Raw genomic sequence first — 14,236 nt, forward strand, 5'->3', positions numbered from 1 at the left:
CTGTAAACATGAAGCTTTTTAACACGCGGGTAAACGGGGCGTCTGCAGCCAGCCTCAAGTGGACGCTCGAGGAACTGCAACAGCCGAGGTTGTAGCTTGGTGTCAGCAACCATTCACATCAGAAAAAACAACTGTGTCATCGCTGTTGCCATCGGTTACTAATAAAGACGAGCATCTTCACAGGAATGTCTGAATGTTTTTTCAGTTTCTCCCTAAAAAAAAAAAAAACTTGATTGAAGTAGAAAAACAAAATCCTCCAGAGTTTTTTTTGTTTCATAACATTCATAATAACAGCTCAGTCAGAGAGTCTGAAACACAAGCTTTGATTATTCATTAACTCTGTGTGTGTGTGTCTCTCTCTCTCTCTCTCTCTCTGTGTGTCTAGGTGAGTCATATCGATGTGATCACCGCGGAGCAGGCCAAAGACTTTGTGGAGGATGACACCACACATGGTTAACCGTCTTCAGCTCCTCCTCGCCCCCTCCTCGCCCCCTCCTCCCCCCCAGTGCACTGTGTAACTCGAAGCCTTTTTCACATCAAGGTCCAGAGACAGAAATATCTTCATCGATCCACCAGCCTCTTTTTTTTTTTTTTGCTTTAGTCCTTCTGTTAAATATAAACAACGCAGCCACGCCGAGCTTCATGGACCAATCGCTACAGCTGTAGATAAATGTGATTCCCCCCGCTCTAACTGACGGACATGTACGGCTACTTTCCACATTCACAGTTCGATGAAACACGACATTAAGAGAGAGAGAACGCCTCTGTGTTTGAGGAGATTCTGATCGCCTTCTGACGACGACGCTCGTCGTACCTTTTTGTTACGGTGTTTTTCTAACAGACTTTTTTGAACGTTTTCTCTTTTTAATAATTTGTGACATGAGAAGCTCCCCTTTCGAGGTGTACAGTCGAGAGCGGCTGAAGTGAAACCCCGAAGAGGAGCAGAACCCTGAGGGGGTCTCAAACCCGTCTAGACGTTGTTTTGCTTCTGTTAGCGTTCACCTTAAAGGTTCCTGTCATGTAAACTCTTTATACTCGCTCATAACCACGCGCTGTTTGAAACGTTGAAAGTTCCTTTTTATGCTCGTTACTCTGTATCGTGTTATTCCTCTTCGTTTTTAGAGTCGCTTCAATCTGTGAGAAGTTTGAGTTCCATGATCCACGCTTTGTCCAGTTTGGAAAAACAAACCGGCTCCTTTAAATCTTGAAAAACAGAAACGATTCATCCTCGTCTGATTGGGCCCTGAGGTGACGCACGCCGCTCTGAGGGATCAAAGGTCGTGTTTGTATTTGGGGGGGTTTTTTCCACGCTGGATCCATCGTATGGAATCAAACGGCTCACACGTTGAAGCTCGTATCAGGTTTTTAAAAATGTTTCTGTTCCTTTTTATGTAATGAGAAAAAGTTACAAAAGTAATAAAAGATCTCAAATTTAAACTGAGTGTGAGTCTGCTTATTGCTGTGACCGCCACTAGGTGGTGCTGTGGCGCTGCACACTGCAACAACTCTGAGCAGGAGTTTAATGCAAAGCACCTGATTACGCTTTGATATGAAACTCTCACCTGATTGGTCCAGATTAAGGTCTCAGGTCAAGAGAGAAAAGTGTTTTCACTTTTGTCTCCTTTAGTCGTCTTCATATTTAATTAACTTTTTCTACACGGAGCTCAGTTCACTGAAGTCCTCGTGTGTGTCACATGAACAAAACTCAAAGGATTCCTTTAAACTGAAATGTCTGAACGTTGTATTTAAAAGGATTTTAGTGACTATATTAATAAAACACTGTTCACTTTGTCACAGATCTAAACACAGGAGGTCAGATCCGTTCAAGAAAAGTTAGTTAAAATTAAGACGTTAGAAATATGAAGACAGGAGGTGAAAAGCATAAATAGTAATTCAATTAACAGAAGTCAAAGAGTAAAAAGAAGACGAAATGTGCAGAGATCAATAAATACTGAGTATGAAGAAGGTCAAGGTTCGGAGCCCAAGTGGAGACATGGAAAAGGTTATTTTGTAAACACTTGCACGCTTTCTGTTTTCCTGTTATATGAATTATGAATGAGCATTTAAGTAGCTACATGCACATCTTCATTAAACAAATCAATTCTTTATCTCGATCTGATTGCAAGTTACTAAAACTGAAGCGCGTATACAAATAAATAGCATGAATTGTGAACACTTGTTGATAAAGACGCACTCGCAAGAAGAAGATCTGCCTTGTTGATCCCGCAAGGAGAAAATCAACCACCCCTGCACAAACGGGATCCTGTGGACTAATGGAGAGATGTTAAGGTGAGGGGTGGGGTTCGGTGCCGTGATCAAGAGCACCTCCACAGTGCTCAGGAAGTGAACTAGCACCTCTCCAGATACCACACCAACTTCCGGGCACAGTCCGCACCGGGACCTGCTACATGTAGACGGAGCTACCGCCGCCCAAAACAAATCATGTTCTCCTCCTCAAAGCATCCGCAAAGGAAGCCATGTTACTAAACTTACTAAAAGAGTTTAAAACAGGCGTGTGAAAAAAAGAAGACTCGTACCAAACACAAATGTGCAGAGGTAGATAAATACTGAGTATAAAGAAGGTCAGGTGTGCACATGAATAAATTGCGCGTGAGGATAAATACGTTGTACATATATGTCTTAATAAATAAGTGCGTACAATTATTCTAAAACGTGGTTGAAAGCACACAAGTAGGCTATCTTAGAAAAAGATGTCCATGTCACCTCCCGGGCTCCTAAAAAAGAAGGAATTAACATAAAAAATGTAAATCAGAGCGCTGGTGGCGCAGTGGTTAGTGCACGCGCCCCATGTATGGAGGCTGTGGTCCTTCAAGCGGGCGGTCCGGGTTCGAATTTGACCTGTAGCTCCTTTCACGCATGTCATTCCCCACTCTCTCTCTCTGATTTCCAACTCTATCCACTGTCCTATCTCTCCATTAAAGGCAAACAAATAAATCTAAAAAACAAAATGTACAGAGATCAATAAACACAGCTGCCTTTAGTTGACCTTTTCAGATCATTAATGACGACCATTTAGATCAATCCAGTGAAGGAAGCCGCACGCAGCTTTGGATTGGTCGTCGAGGCAAAGCGAGGTCGGCAACAGTCTGACGTCAAGGTCAGAGTGTGGCACTCGTCTCACAGACACAACACCTGTGTCAGATCTTGTTTTTGATATCAATGGTCCTGTCAGGTTACAGTGAGCCGGGGGAGCTCCCACATGTCACACATACGCGACTGTAATCCTAGTGAAGCATCAGCGCGCTCTGGCAGCGGAGCGGAAAGGTCGTGACCTCCTGCTATGGATTCAGAGACCCCTGTTGTAATACCGCAGACCTCCAGGGCATCTGGTCCACTGCGACTGCCAAAAGACTTCCATGGTAGCTGACGTCAGAGTTTTTAACCTTTGGAAGACGAGGAACTCAAAGTGTGTTTTCATCGTTCATCATTTCTGACTTCCTGCTTCACGTTAAAGTCGCTCTTCTCCGACAGCTTCCTCAGAACAGAAGAAATACAAACTCTAAGTTAGAGTCCTCTTTCTGGTTTCCTCATTTACTGATTTGAACAGAACTCAGAACTACCTTTTTACTTTGTCTCACTTTGTTATCGTTTCACTTTATTTGACCAAAAACACCTGGTTTCAGTCTCGCCCTGCTATGGTCTTGTCTCAGTCTGGATCCCTAAATGTCTTGGTCTTGTCTCGGTCCTGCCCTGACTTGGTCTTGGTCTTGGTCTTGGTCTTGTCTCAGTCTGGATTCCTAAATGCCTTAGTCTTGATTCAGTCTCGCCCTGCTATGGTCTTGGTCTTGGTCTTGGTCTTGGTCTTGGTCTTGTCTCAGTCTGGATCCCTAAATGTCTTGGTCTTGGTCTTGTTTCGGTCTCAATCCCTAAATGTCTTGGTCTTGGTCTTGTCTCGGTCTCGATCCCTAATTGTCTCGGTCTTGCATGCCTTGGTCTTGGTCTTGGTCTTGGTCTTGTCTCAGTCTGGATCCCTAAATGCCTTAGTCTTGTCTCGGTCTCGCCCTGCCTTGGTCTTGGTCTTGTCTCGGTCTCGATCCCTAAATGCCTTAGTCTTGTCTCGGTCTCGCCCTGCCTTGGTCTCGTCTTGGTCTTGGAGCACTCTGGTCTCGATTAATGTGGTCTTGACTTTAACACTCTTTAGTTTAAGACCTGTTAGATGATCATTTAGAATAAAGTAGATATAAGCAGCCAGTATGCTGCTAATGAGCATGCTAATACGCAGCTAGTTAAAGGTGAATATTGTGACCTTATTTAAAGTGTGACCCTGACGCCAGGATTCTGACTTCAGAGTGAGTAGCCTTAAAAAAGTCCGACCCCACTGTGTGTTTCTCTTCAGTGGTCCTAATCGTCTCCCGTAGCAACTGAGTGGATTTGTACGTTTTGTTTTTCAATGCTGACACTTTGACTCCTCTCCTCTTCTCACCCGTATTGTGTTTCCTCTAATCCGTGTCTCCCTGCTCGCTCTCCCCTCTCTCTTCTCTCCTCAGACGATAAACACCGCGTCTCTTTGACCACCAGCCCGCCTCGCTGTGCGCCTGCCTCTCTGCCTCTCTGCTTTTAGACTCTGAAGGACTCACAAATGAACAGATAATTCCAGGTCCCATAATCAAGCTCCTTATCATAAAAAAAGGCATAAAGCTGTCCTGGTTTTTACAGTCAACAAGTTAATTTGTTGTCTAACAGGTGCTTATTTACTGCGGCAGGGGGAGGAGGGAGGAGGGAGGAGGAGGGGGGAGGAGGAGGGAGGAGGAGGACTGCTCTGAGAACAGATTGGCTCTGTCCTTGCACTTGCATGGTGGTCCATCTGCTGTGCATGCCGGACAGCCTCGCTATCTCTCTCTGCTGCTCAAGAAGCACCTCGTATCTGTCTGATTTATGTGCATGTCACATGATCAGTCAGCCTGCCTGTCTCTCTGCCTTCCACAGACATGTGACCGTGGTCGGAGTCAAAGTTACAACATAAATGTAACTACCCCAAATCTTTAGAAACTGGTTCATGTAGTCAGTAAGTACATCCAAACGTGGGCTGACAGAGATCAAACTGAACATTCTTATAAATACCTTGGATTCTTAATCGATAATTCGATCTCTTGTAAGCTTCATACTCAGCAAAACAAAACGGCTTGTTGCCGCCTCAGGTCCATTACCGTGAAGTTTAATATATGCATGCATCTTCTCAATGCCTTAAAGGTCACATATTGAAAAATAATCCACTTCTCCATGTTCCTCTGACTCTAATATGTGTCTCTAGTCTGTCTACAAACCCCCCAATGATGAGAAAAGTCCATCCTCTCTGTCTTTTACCTGCTCCACTTTTCAGAAAATGTGTGCTCAAACAGGCCGTTTGGAGATGTTCCCTTCATGACATCACAAAGGGTAGTAACCCCTCCCCCAGGTGGGTGACACTCCCACAGCTAGGTGTTTGTTCTGCCCTCTGAGTCTGCCTTCTCACCGTAAACAATAGGACATGGAGCGAGAAAGACCGAGACACCCAAGTCCTTTAAGAGAGGGGGCGTGGTCAGACACAGCTCATTTACATATTTAAAGGTACAGACACAGAAACAGCCTCTTCTGAGCAGGGCTGAAATAGAGGGGTTTATAGTTCATGATCAAATACAGGATCAGAGTGGATTTAGAACAAGAAACTTCACACACATGCTTTGAAGAGGAGGAGGAGGATATGTGACCTTTAAATCTCTGGATACTCTGGAACACGTTATGTTGGTCAATTAGGCGAAAACCACCTTCATGAGTTTTTACAGTAACAGGACACATGTAAACCAGTAAAACATCATCTCACTGTGTGATATTATCAGCATTTTATTGAAGAGGTGGCTGATAGTCGGACTGTGAGTATTAATGTGAATCAGCTATTTTGTTGGAAATGTACAGTATAAGTAATAAGCCGTTCAACATTTTAGAATTGATTTTGAAGGGTAGTCAGCATACATGGGTACATAGGACTGTCAGCATTTATTCATGTTATTTTGTCCCTTTAGGCTCACCGTAGATAATCTTCCTCAGTGTCTCCTTGTAGTCACAGGGATTTAAAGAATGACACTGGTGCATCTTTATCATTTGACAGCCCTTATGTAAACCTTTAAACTGTTGTTAAAAATAGTGTGTAATTAACCTTTAAAAGATCTTTAAATTAGAATTTTAACTTAAAAAATGTTTTAATTGATTTTAAAATACATTTTTCTTAAGTGTAATAAACCTTTTAACTGATTACAAACATTATTTGGGTTTACTAAACCTTCAAACGGATGTTCAAATTATTATTTTGGGGGGAAAGAAACTTTTTAAAATCCATTTAGGTGTAAAATAAATCCTTAAAACTACAAGTTGTTTTTAGAAAAAGTTGTATTTGGATGACAAACTGCCTGAGTTTTCATTTTGCAGTCGTCCAGTAGATGGCACTGTCGTAAAAAACACGAGAGTCATAACCACGGTCCTGAGACTGCAGCAGAATCAACAGGTGTGATGAAATGTAAGATCCCAAATCTCCGTGTTTCTACGAACGCACCATCAGTTTGCTTTTTCTGTCAATGTGAACGGCAACTGTATTTCTGTATCCATGGTAACTCTATTGTTACTCATAATTAAGATAAGATAATCCTTTATTGATTCCCAGTGGGGAAATTCAAGAATTAGCCGCATTAGCTACGTTCTGTACATATCGCTAATCGCCATCAAGCTAACGTCAAGGTAACGTCAAGCTAACGTCAACGTAACGTCAACGTAAAGAAACTGCGTCACACGATTTACAAGAAGCAGGTAAACTAGCTAACTGAAGAATTTAATTTCAACATGTGGGAGATTTATTTGTTTTAACTGAGATGTAATTACAATTGTTAAAAGCTTCCTGTGATATCTTCATAAACAGCTGCTTGAATGCTGGTCTTTGTTGAACAAATAGAGAAAACAAAACCCCTATTGGAATATATAGGATTTACATTTTATTGATAAAGAAATGTTTTGGTAATAACATTCAGATTATCTGTGAATTATTTAACAAAGGGGGTCAGTTGTTAATCGTGATTAATCACTAAATTTCAATAGTTTATTGTGATTCATTGGATCTTTAATTGCACGTTTAAAATACCATTATTTCACGTTTTTACTTTTATTGGCAAAAGAACAATTCAGCTGCTGAAAGACTAAAAAAGTATTTCTGTTGCTTCATGAAAGCCCCTCCAGGTGAGCGCTCTTCAGACGAAGACATGAAGTCCAGGTTTTTATCTTCATTTGTATGGCAACAATTCATAACAAGCCCAAGATTAATCAACCATTAGCACTCAGCTAGCAACATTTAGTTACGTTACAGTGGAGAGGAAATACTTCATTTCAGAGGCAGAAACCAGACTCATGTTGAACAGACAGAAACCTGGAGCACAACCACACTCATGATGAACAGGCAGAACCACACTCATGTTGAACAGACAGAACCACACTCATGATGAACAGACAGAAACCTGGAGCAGAACCAGACTCATGATGAACAGACAGAAACCTGGAGCAGAACCAGACTCATGATGAACAGACAGAAACCTGGAGCACAACCACACTCATGATGAACAGGCAGAACCACACTCATGATGAACAGACAGAAACCTGGAGCAGAACCAGACTCATGATGAACAGGCAGAACCAGACTCATCGTGAACAGACAGAAACCTGGAGCAGAACCACACTCATGATGAACAGACAGAAACCCGGATCAGAACCAGACTCATGTTAAACAGACAGAAACCTGGAGCAGAACCAGACTCATGATGAACAGGCAGAACCAGACTCATGTTGAACAGACAGAACCCTGGAGCAGAACCACACTCATGATGAACAAACAGAAACCTGGAGCAGAACCAGACTCATGTTGAACAGACAGAAACTTGGAGCAGAGCCAGACTCATGTTGAACAGACAGAAACCTGGAGCAGAACCAGACTCATGATGAACAGACAGAAACCTGGAGCAGAACCAGACTCATGATGAACAGACAGAAACCTGGAGCAGAACCAGACTCATCTTGAACAGGCAGAAACCTGGAGCAGAACCAGACTCATGTTGAACAGGCAGAACCAGACTCATGATGAACAGGCAGAAACCTGGAGCAGAACCAGACTCATGTTGAACAGGCAGAAACCTGGAGCAGAACCAGACTCAGTGAGTTAAAAAGCATCATGATGTCTAAAATTTAAAATATCTATGTTTGTGTCTGTAATTGATACACATTTTTTAAATTGAAAAATAATATTATTTTTGTCTCTGGGGTTTTCTAAGAAGAATGTTTATTTAGCTGACTGGCAGACTTACATTAACCCCTGTTGTCCCGCTTTAGATCTACTGGAGCCCTGCAGGAGGCCCCGGCTTAGACTCCATGGAACCAAAGGTCAACAGCAATGTGCCCCATGATTCATTCAGGACATGACTCAAGCCGACGGCCCGAGGTAAACGTCTGACATGCATCAGATTTGTTTTAATATCTTGCTTTGTGATCTTCAGGACTTTTTGAGTCGATCTGGAACGATCAGCGACGACTTCGATCATGTAAAGAGGAGGAGTAGTTTTTCTTCTTCTAACTTTAAGGTTAACTTCTCCTCTTTAATGATGTCATTTTAAGTGAACCAGTGGTCACAGTAAGCCACACGACTTTTCAAGATAACACCTAATCATTTCCAGTTGGTGTTACTGTAAAACTTCTAATAACAGCACCAGACTTTTATTTCCTTCAGTTTATGAAATGAGGCTGACTTTGTTTGGTAAAAGGCGTCAATAAGAGACATCATTATTTCCAAACTAAGCTCGTGAACAGCAAAGATGGAAAAGACTATAAAACTCTACAATTACACCAGAAAGAATATTTAAGTGTGCACAAAGTTAAAAAACAATTAACACTTTAAGTTAAAAATCACTATTTATATTTTGTATGCCGTATGCCGACTCGCTGCACCACTGGAACGCACACGAGCATCTTTATGTCGTTCTTAAACAGATGTGGAAGTATTTTTTATGTCTGCTGCTTTTTCTCCAAATATTTGATCAGCTAACTGATCAGCATTAAAATCAGAGGGGCATTTATCTGTTCAAACAAGCAGCTACACCAGGCTAAGAAAAGGGACTCGGACACAAATTGGGTTGGGCATTTATTTGAAGTCTTACGGTAGATAATAGACTTTAAAGCCTTTGATAAACTGAATATCAATCAATAAATTAATCAATCTTACAGTGGCAAGAAAAAAGTTCCTCCAAGAGTCAAAACCTGACTCCTGATAATAAAAATCATTTTATTTTTAAAGCACTTTTCAAGCCAGAGGCACAAAGTGTTTCCCTTAGAGAACATAAAAACAGCCATCTGCTCTAACTGGCTGGGTTTAAAAGAAGGACAGGGACAAACTGATCCATAGCAGCAGGCCGTCCACACCAATCATCCATATGTATGAAAGATAATAAATGATGATTCATCAAATTAAATACACCTACATTTCCATGAACTCTTCAGGTTATGTCTCGAAAGTAAGACGACGCTATAATGAGAATATGTGTCTTTCTATCAATGCTACGTGTAGTTGAACAGAATCTCAATGTGAACTAAAGAGTGGAGAAGAACATACTGGAGAACAGGAAACATAATGCAGCAGGTTCATTAGAGCACAGAGATGGATAATTAATATATTTTAATGTGACACTGCAGAGTTCTTAGTCTTTACCATATCTTTGTACTCTCCTTATTTCAGATCTTCCCCCGTTGTTATGGCGTTTCAGTTTTTCAGTGTAACGTTGTCCTCCGACAGGCACCTTGATGTAGAAGTCTTTACTCCCAAGTGTTAAGTTGTGAATTCAGGGTTTAATGTCATGTAAGAAGTTAGACGGCCGATGTGGATCAGCCACACAGTTCATTCCAAGTGAGCGAGGAGGCACTTCAAGTCTATTAAACATGAACGTGTTAACAAACTCCTCGCCAAACGGGAGACGTATAAAGCGTCACAGGTGTGGGACTCGTTTAATTTACACAGGATGTGACGCAGGCTCCACTGCAGGTGTTGTGGTTATTACGGGCTATAAAACGTGAACTGTTAAAGGACCCGGATTAAAACAGGCTTTTTAAACGAGTCCACGGCAACGCCAACGCCACGGGTGGATGACAGTCAGTCTGTGTGCTGTGTCACAGAGTAAATTTAGACCAACAATAAAAACAAATGCAACTGCTGTCATGAACAATGGAATTTACAAGCTGTTGTTGTCAGTGATTGCGGGGGCCTCATTCCTTTTTTAAGCTCATTTTATGAGGTCACATGTTCTCGGGATGGTCGGCCAAATGTTGACGGCAGGTCATAACTTCTCTGAAGTCTGGGTTAGCCACAAGGGCACCGGCGTGTCCGTACTGCAGACGGCATGTTCCTCCTTTTGGAGGTGGTGAAGCTTGTTGAGTTTTTGTGTCCACATCTTTCTGAACGTGTGTTTCCGTATGTTCTCTGGTGGCGCTGATCAGGGCGCCCGCTCAGGATTTGATCAAAGTAAAGCCCTGTAGAAGTCGAGCAGCTTCAGGAAACACGTGATTACACGTGATTGAGTTACTTTATCGACCAAACGGACAAATCATTTAGAAATGGAATTAATTGAATTAAAGTGCGTTTACGTGGACTTGAGTATCCCCGTTCAGTGTTTCCCCTGTTTTACAGCGTTGGGGGGGGACACACACACCGACATGACGACACAAACACTTGAAGGAATCTTGGTGTTCATGGGTTACTTTTAATGACAGCTGTCCTTTTCTATCCCTGAATTCTGACTCTATCCACTATCCTATCACTACAATAAAGGCACAAAAAGCCCCCCAAAAAATAAAATAAATAATGGTAGGGGAAACACTGCCCGTTTATTTGTGTTCGTGCATGAAAACATTAAAACAACATTAAAGGTCCCATATTATGCTTTTTCTGGTTTTATATGCTCTTTAGTGTGTTTTCCAAGTGTCCTGTGCATGTTTAGGCACATCTATGTGAAAAAATTCAAAGTCCGCGGAAACTCGGCTTCTCCTACGTCCTCCTGTTAGCTGTAGCATTAGCCGCATGTAACACTCTGTTCTAGCCCCCCTCGATAAAAATTTGTCAGTCCGACGTCATTGTCAGTGTGATATCACTGATCTAAGCCCATTGGCTTGTTGTGGCAAGCCCTGCAGCTCATGTTGCATGCCCGTTAACTTCTGTAGCACGCCCACGATATGCCGTAGCCTGCGGTAGCACAGTAGTGCTAAGGTGCTAATGTTTATGCTCCCCTCGGACGGAGCCAGTGGCTGCATTCCCAATATGGTAAAAGAGGCGGGACATTTCAGAGACGCGTGCTGAGCAACTGACCAATAACGACAGAGCGGATCGACAGACCAATCAGAGCAGACTTGGCCCACATGGGGCTCTGCAGTGTGGGCTCAGCAGAGCGTAGCTGATGGACTCAGAGCGTAGAGGGAGCAAGGAGGAGCAGTACATGAAAACAGACACTTTTTTTGGACTTTAGCTATTGTGAACGTACAAAAGTAGGAACATAGATTAAATATACGAACCTCAAAAAGGGCATAATATGGGCGCTTTAAAAACCACAATAAGTTCCTAACCCCGACCTACCTGGACAACTCAAAAAGGAAACAGGGTCACTTCCTGTCAACGCCTGTGCTCTGCCTCTGATCACTTCCTGTCAGCGCCTGTGCTCTGTCTCTGGTCACTTCCTGTCAGTGCCTCTGGTCACTTCCTGTCAGCGCCTGTGCTCTGTCTCTGGTCACTTCCTGTCAGCGCCTGTGCTCTGTCTCTGGTCACTTCCTGTCAGTGCCTCTGGTCACTTCCTGTCAGCGCCTGTGCTCTGTCTCTGGTCACTTCCTGTCAGCACCTGTGCTCTGCCTCTGGTCACTTCCTGTCAGCGCCTGTGCTTAAAGCTGTTTGTTTGCACTTCCTGGCGTCGTCTCCTCTCTCTCGCCTCGCTCGTGTTGTTCTTACTCTCCGATGTTCGTTGCTTTGGATAATAGCTATTCAAGTCAGTGGTGAACAGGCTGCTGGACGCTGGTTTCCCAACACGTTTCCGACCAGAAATGAAGTGGATATGCCATGTTGGCTTTTAATAGTGCTGAGTGTGCAATAAGCAACAGTTGTCTCATTTCTCTCAGATTTCTAAATAGCTGCAGTTTGTGTTGTGAAAAGTAAACATCTTAGACACAAATAAGATGCAGTAATCATAAAGCAGGATACAAGTATTTATCATGTGTACAGGGATATGAAGAACCAGGAGAAGACTCATAACAGGGAGACTCAAGACCCTGAAAAGTGAACACCTCCAACACCTTTAAATCCATGAAATAAAAACAAGTGATCATCACATCAAACTGCCCCAAACACTATTGTGGGTGTGTTTGCCTTTAGTGCCAGCGACTGTTTCTTTTCAAGCGTGAACACATTAAAAGGGGGGCCAGCTGAAATAGATATCATCTTCTCATGCAATGACCATAACCACATTTGACCTTCAGCGTGCATGTGTGCGCGCGCGCGTGTGTGTGTGTGTGTGTGCGTGCGTCACATGTGTTCATGAATGAATCTGTGAGCTCGGGCTTGTCACTTACTACGGCCTGCTCCGTTCTCTACATAGAGGTCTCCTCCTAATGAGGCTAAAGGTAGAATATTAGAACAGTTGTAATTAACAGACTAAGCCTGTTTAATGACTTCACACATGTCGGCTTAAATCCTTCACAGAGTAAACATTCCCCTCTTCATGGGAATGCTCGGCTCTGGAGAGGCATTCTCAGCTGCAGCGGGAGCGATTTCTGGAAAACTGATCGCCTGGAAAGGGAGTCGTTTCTTACTTAGCACAGTCTTACTTTGGCATTTGGCAAATGTTATGGATTATGATGGTTGTCTTTGTTTCAAAGAAGTATGGTGGCACAGAATATAATGGCGATACTGATACGGAGAGATTTTGGTACCATTACATTTTTCATCCGTTGAGATTAGTGCGAGGGACAAGCCATCTCCCTTTTCCATTTAGCCCAGAGACGCTCTAAATACATCTTAGTTTAATAGTAATGGCTGCTCGCACAGTACTCTGCTGCTTTAAAATCCACAAATATCAACTCTAACAACCATACTGCATTTGCACAGACTGTAAATATTAAAGGACGAAGCCTGAGTGACGCTGCCCGTCTGTTCCTGCAGGGGGCGCTGGAGTCCCATCGATGGCGGTCTCCATGCTGGAAATGCTGTCTCAGTCTAACTTTCAGTCAACCTAACGAGACTGAGAGCTGGAGCTGAGGCGGGTTTTAAACCTCCTGATAAACCATTACACCGCGCCCACCTGTCAATCAGGTCAGCTACACGCCTTATTGTGAATAACTCTTATCCTTCATCAAATCATAACTGATGAGTCATCAAAACATTCACTCTCCGTACAGTGTGTGTCGATCGAGACATGAGCTAATCAGACCTATTTTTTTTTTTGAACCAGGCTGTAAACATGTTAATCTCAGCTGTAAAAACAGGCTTTTTAGAATGGGTGTGTATGTGACTTCCTGTGCTTCTGCAGCCGGCCTCTAGTGGACACTCAAGGTACTGCAGGATTTTACAATTCAGCATCCGCTTCATGCTTCAACACAGGAGGTTGCTGCTTTTGTTTTACATTTCACTGCTCTGTAGAGGGAAGAGTGTGTGTTGTTGTATTAGAGAGTCACACTGCCAACTACTGGTCTGGCATGTATGCTGCAGCGTTTTAGTCGTAGTTGGTTGTTATCAAAACCTTGACGTCTGAACACAACCTGTGTAAATGTGGCATAAGTCTGTAATGGTAATGGGCCGTATTTCTTCCTTATATGATTTACATGCGTAAATATGGACAACATCTCAGGCAGTTAAATCTAATGATATCTCCAGACAGTGGAGCAGCATCCTCCTGTCATGAAATAACCTGCAGGTCAAACTACTAAAGCTGTACATTTCTATTTTTGAACATATCAGCAGTGCCAGATAGGCTGGAGTATTCACAAATATTCTGTAGTGGTAAACTCCCACAACATACTCGCAGAGCAACACATACCTTTAATATTCAGACTTTAAATGCATTTACATGTGATGTGCATCAGAAGAGTATTCAGTTAAGGTGTAAATATCCAGACAGTATCACATTTCTGTCACTAAGTCGAGTGTATTCTTTTATTTTTATGCCGTCCTTTAAAGTTGTCCTAA

At 42.8% G+C, this 14,236-nt stretch overlaps 1 protein-coding gene across 1 annotated transcript in view; it reads left to right on the plus strand.

The window, feature by feature from the left end:
• The window catches only part of smc3 (structural maintenance of chromosomes 3), a 33,432-nt gene extending 31,995 nt beyond the window's left edge, over nucleotides 1-1,437 (plus strand). Inside the window, exon 29 of the mRNA XM_061064996.1 lies at nucleotides 386-1,437. Coding sequence (XP_060920979.1) covers nucleotides 386-457 — 72 coding nt within the window. The 3' untranslated portion in view covers nucleotides 458-1,437. The remainder of the gene's footprint in view (nucleotides 1-385) is intronic.
• The last annotated feature ends 12,799 nt before the right edge of the window (nucleotides 1,438-14,236 follow it).

Source organism: Labrus mixtus, chromosome 2, assembly GCF_963584025.1.
Source record: "Labrus mixtus chromosome 2, fLabMix1.1, whole genome shotgun sequence".
Classification (NCBI taxonomy): Eukaryota; Metazoa; Chordata; class Actinopteri; order Labriformes; family Labridae; genus Labrus; species Labrus mixtus.